The sequence below is a fragment of the Suricata suricatta genome, chromosome 7 (genome assembly GCF_006229205.1).
Source record: "Suricata suricatta isolate VVHF042 chromosome 7, meerkat_22Aug2017_6uvM2_HiC, whole genome shotgun sequence".
NCBI lineage: Eukaryota > Metazoa > Chordata > Mammalia > Carnivora > Herpestidae > Suricata > Suricata suricatta.
In genome coordinates, this window is record NC_043706.1 from 36,185,905 (window position 1) to 36,190,451 (window position 4,547).

Below are 4,547 nucleotides of genomic sequence, written 5' to 3' on the forward strand. Positions count from 1 at the left end.
TTTCAAAAAACCAACTCTTGGTTTCATTGATCTGTTCAATTGTTTTTGTGGATTCAATCTTGTTTAATTCTGCTCTGATCTTTATTATTTCTTTTCTTTTGCTGGGTTTGGGGTGTTCTTGCTGCTCCCTTTCTAGTTTCCTTAGGTGCTCTGTTAGGTTTTGAGTTTGTGCTTTCTCTGATTTGTTGAGGTAGGCCTGGATTGCAATGAACTTTCCTCTTAAGACTGCCTTTGCTGCGTCCCAAAGAGTTTGAATTGCTGTATTCTCATTTTCATTCGTCTCCATAAATAGGAAAGTTTTAATAAAGGGAAATGAAAAGAAAATACAGAAAATCTACTCCAACAAAAAGATACCAAGGGATGTAAAACTTAAGGGAAAAATGCACTTATAAGAACAGAGTTAATTTTTACTAAAAATTGCAATCCACAGTGAGACTTCATTGTAATTATGCTTTTTGTAATAAATAAAATGTTATCAAATTACAAAAAGCAAACTACATTAATATTTTAAGTGGAAATTAACACAGATAATATTGTGATTTGAGATTGTGCAGTAGGCTGGTTTTATGGGTGTATGATCTGTGCACACCAGACCCCATGTTTAAAAGGGTCCATGCTTGGCTTAATGGTCACTGTCACCCTCTTGAAATTCTTAATAGTTATTTAACAAGAGGCCCCACGTTTTAATTTTGTACTGCGCCCTGAAAATTATGTAGCTAGTCTTTAGCAGGCATAAACCAGTAATTACATAGGGATTTTACACTTTATCATTTTTAAGGTTGAGTATCTACATTGAACTTTCTTGAATATGAACAAAGAATATGAAATTATTTCTAGTGACCAAGAAACATTTACAAAAATTGATTATACTCAATGCTAAAAGAAGACCTTGATTCAGTTCCCAAAAGCAGAAATTGTCAAGGTCTCATTCTCTGATTATAAGCAATAAGATTAGACAATTTCCATTAAAAAAAAGTCACATCTTTTTAGAAAATGATGACAAAAAGCTAGTTACCAAAGCTTTTGTTATGTGGCCCAATGGCACTTTTTGAGCTCTTAAATTAGTTAAAGAAACTAAACACTCCAGGACATACTCACTTATAAATACACATACATGCAAAACTTGAGGAAAGTGGAATAGAACTAATAAAAATAACATTGAAAGTAAGGGCACCTCGGTGGCTCAGTTGGTTAAGCATCTGACTTCAGCTCAGGTCCTGATCTCATGGCTCATGAGTCTGAGCCCCTCATTAGGGTCTGTGCTGACCACTCAGAGCCTGGCACTTGCTTCGGATTCTGTGTCTCCCTCCCTCTCTCTGCTACTCTACAGCTCATGCTCTCTCTCTCTCTCTCTCTCTCTCTCTCTCTCTCTCTCCTTCAAAAATAAATAAACATTAAAAACTTTTTAGGGAAAAGTAGCAGAATTAAATAAATGGTGATTTGCAAAAACAAAATATAAGAGACATGTTCTTAGAAAATATAATCCAGAAGAAAATACATACAATCACAGGTGTGTAGATTTAAATAATTAGCACATTTTAAATAGTTCTATGTAAATACATGAGAAGTTTTCAATTTAATAATATTAATATTAATTAAATCAATTTTCTGGTGAAATATTGGGAAAGAAAATGAGAATGTTTTCAGAAAACTTTTACCTCAGAAGGCTTTAGGGCCATATTACTTTACCAAATCTTTTAAAGTTCTAAGAAACAGATAATGCTAAGCCTGTGCTGTAGGACGTAGAAAAAGATGAAACCATTATAGTAATTCTACTTCAAAAAGTCTTTATGAAAGGAACAACCCAATATGCTAGCATGCCCAATAGCATTATTTTATAATAATTAGACATGGTGGGAGGGGGTGTCAAAAATCGGGCAAAGGTTAAGTAAATTATGATACATCCAAATAGTGGGGTATTATGCAGCCATGTTGCTAATGTCCATGAAAAAGCATTTAAGGACATGTTTAAGGGGAAATGATTACATCATGTTTAAGTGAAAAAGAAAAAACTAGAAAATGCCAGTTATCACCTTCTTAACACAATACTCACTATCTCTGGGTAAAATCACAGGTAATTTCTATTCTCCTTTTGATAGATTGCTTCATTTTTCATGTTTTCTGTATCAAACATGAATAATTAAAAGAAAAAAATAGAACTCTTTTGTGAACTATCTCTAAGACTCTTTGCTTCCCCTGCTGAACACACAGAAACAAATGACCTCTCAATACCATCTTGGGCAAAAATGGTATAATTAATGTTATTCTTTACCAATTAAAACCACAAGTAGCGGCACCTGGGTGGCTCAGTTAGTTAAGTAGCCGACTTTGGCTCAGGTAATGATCTCATGGTTTGTGAGTCTGAGCCCTGCAGCAGGATCTTTGCTGTCAGCACAGAGCCTGCTTTTCAGATCCTCTGTCCTCCTTGCTCTCTGCCCCTCCCCCACTCATGCACACTCTCTTCCTCTCTCAAAAATAAATTAAATAAAAAAATAGTAAAGAAACAAAAACAAAAACACAAATACTGTGCAGACCTAATACAACCCCATACAATTGCCTCTTGTTCCTTGCAAGGCTAACCTGGCCAAGCAGGAGGGCCGCCTAGCAGTCGCCAACACTGAGCTGGGGAAGGCACAGGCACTGCTGGATGAGAAACAAGCCGAACTGGATAAAGTACAAGCGAAATTTGATGCAGCGATGAATGAGAAAATGGTGAGATGAAGTACACAAAATAATGGAAACAACGTAATAACATTTTTACACAAGTATGTGTTGTCTTTAGAAATTAGGCACATGTTTATGACCAAAAAAAATGTATGTACCTGACTGCCCTGTACTGGCTCCAGCCACCTGTTTTGGATTGTTGACACTCCAAAGTCTTTTTCTGTGTGTCATTTTCGGTAAGAGTAAGCTGCGATGTCATACCCAAAGGGGACTGATTTGGAGGTTAGAAAATTGGGTTTGAGATCCAGTGCACTTATTCATAAGGCAGTTGGAGGCAACTGATGGAGCTTTATCTGTCAGATGGGGACCCTAACACGACCTCCTGGGGCAGACTCTAAGTAGTGGTGGTCTGGTAGCAATTGTCTCTGCAGGACAGGGGCCCCGGGGAAAAGGAGAGCCCTGGTCTGTGCTATTTGTGGTGTAGATATTTCCACCACTGCCAATTTTAAGCTATACCAATGTGCTGACACTGAATGCAGATTTGGCAACAGGTGCCCAGCAGCACACTATTCTATACTGTACTGTTACATACAGCACTGTATACATATAGTATACAGTACTGCACACTGCAATATACCACCATGCAGGTAAATAGGTCAACTTATAAGATATCAGAGAGCTTACTGTTCAGTTTAAACTCCCATTCTGGTAAATAATTAAAGATTGGGCAAACTGGCTCTACCCTAAGAATGTAACTCGATAACAAACATTGGGACCTAAAGTTTAACCTGTTTTTCAGGGTGCTGTTAAGCAACCCCACCCCTCTACTAAGACCTGGCCGAGGCAAAGTCCACAGGTGAAAGTCACCTAGTCACTCCCCCAGGGCATCTTAGGTGCCTCACTATGATTGGTCATTTTAAAAGACTAAGAACTTTAAAGTAATAAGTTCCCACCAAAACTAACGTCTGTGTACTACAATGTAATTGGCTATAATGAAATGTTGTAAATTGTAATTGGAGAGCTAAATAATGATGGATTCTGCCTTGCTACTGTACATATAAGCCCACTGTCACCCTTGTTCGGGGCCATTCTCTGCATTTTTCTCTTTAAGACCAGGAGATCAGGTTTGGCCTGGCCGTAAATAAAATCTTGCCTCGCTTCTATTCGGTGTTTGGTGTTTGGTGGTCTTTTCCACATCAACCTGTAACAGTACAGTGGATTTGACCTCAAGTGCATAGATAAGGCAAAGATGTAGTAATAAAAAGGAGGTGATGGCTTTTTATTACTTATTACCTTTGCTTTTAATATAGGTTAATTGTAAGTTTATATAATTTAATTTTTTTCTTTTATTAAAATTTAAATTCAAGTTAGTTAACATGCAGTGTAGTTTTGGCTTCAGTAGAACCCTGTGATTCATCTCTTACATGTAACACCCAGTGCTCATCCCAACAAGTGCCCTCCTTAGTACCAACCACCCATTTAGCCCATCCCCCCAGCTCCTCTCCAGCACCTCTCAGTTTGTTCTTTGTATTTAAGAGTCTCTTATGGCTTGCCTCCCTCTCTGCTTTTACCTTATTTTTTCCTTCCCTTCTCCTACGTTCATCTGTTGAGTTTCTCAAATTCCACATGAGTGAAATCATATGATGTGTTCAACACCAGCTGAGTTTTCTGGAAACGTAATAATTGGCTCTTCTGAGTTGATAAAATGATATATTGTATTGATTTGATTGTGTTTTGAAATCATTGAATTCATTCATGTGATTCGGAGTGTCTCTTATGAAATCATTCTCCTTGAAATTTTGCAAGATAAAATAACTGTATCATGAAGTAATTACCAGAATTTAATAGGTAAAGCTTCACTCACATTGCTTTTGCAGATTATA

At 37.2% G+C, this 4,547-nt stretch overlaps 1 protein-coding gene across 1 annotated transcript in view; it reads left to right on the top strand.

The window, feature by feature from the left end:
- DNAH8 (dynein axonemal heavy chain 8) overlaps positions 1–4,547 on the top strand; it is a 323,365-nt gene that overhangs the window by 219,454 nt on the left and 99,364 nt on the right. Inside the window, exon 70 of the mRNA XM_029943168.1 lies at positions 2,575–2,712. Coding sequence (XP_029799028.1) covers positions 2,575–2,712 — 138 coding nt within the window. The remainder of the gene's footprint in view (positions 1–2,574; positions 2,713–4,547) is intronic.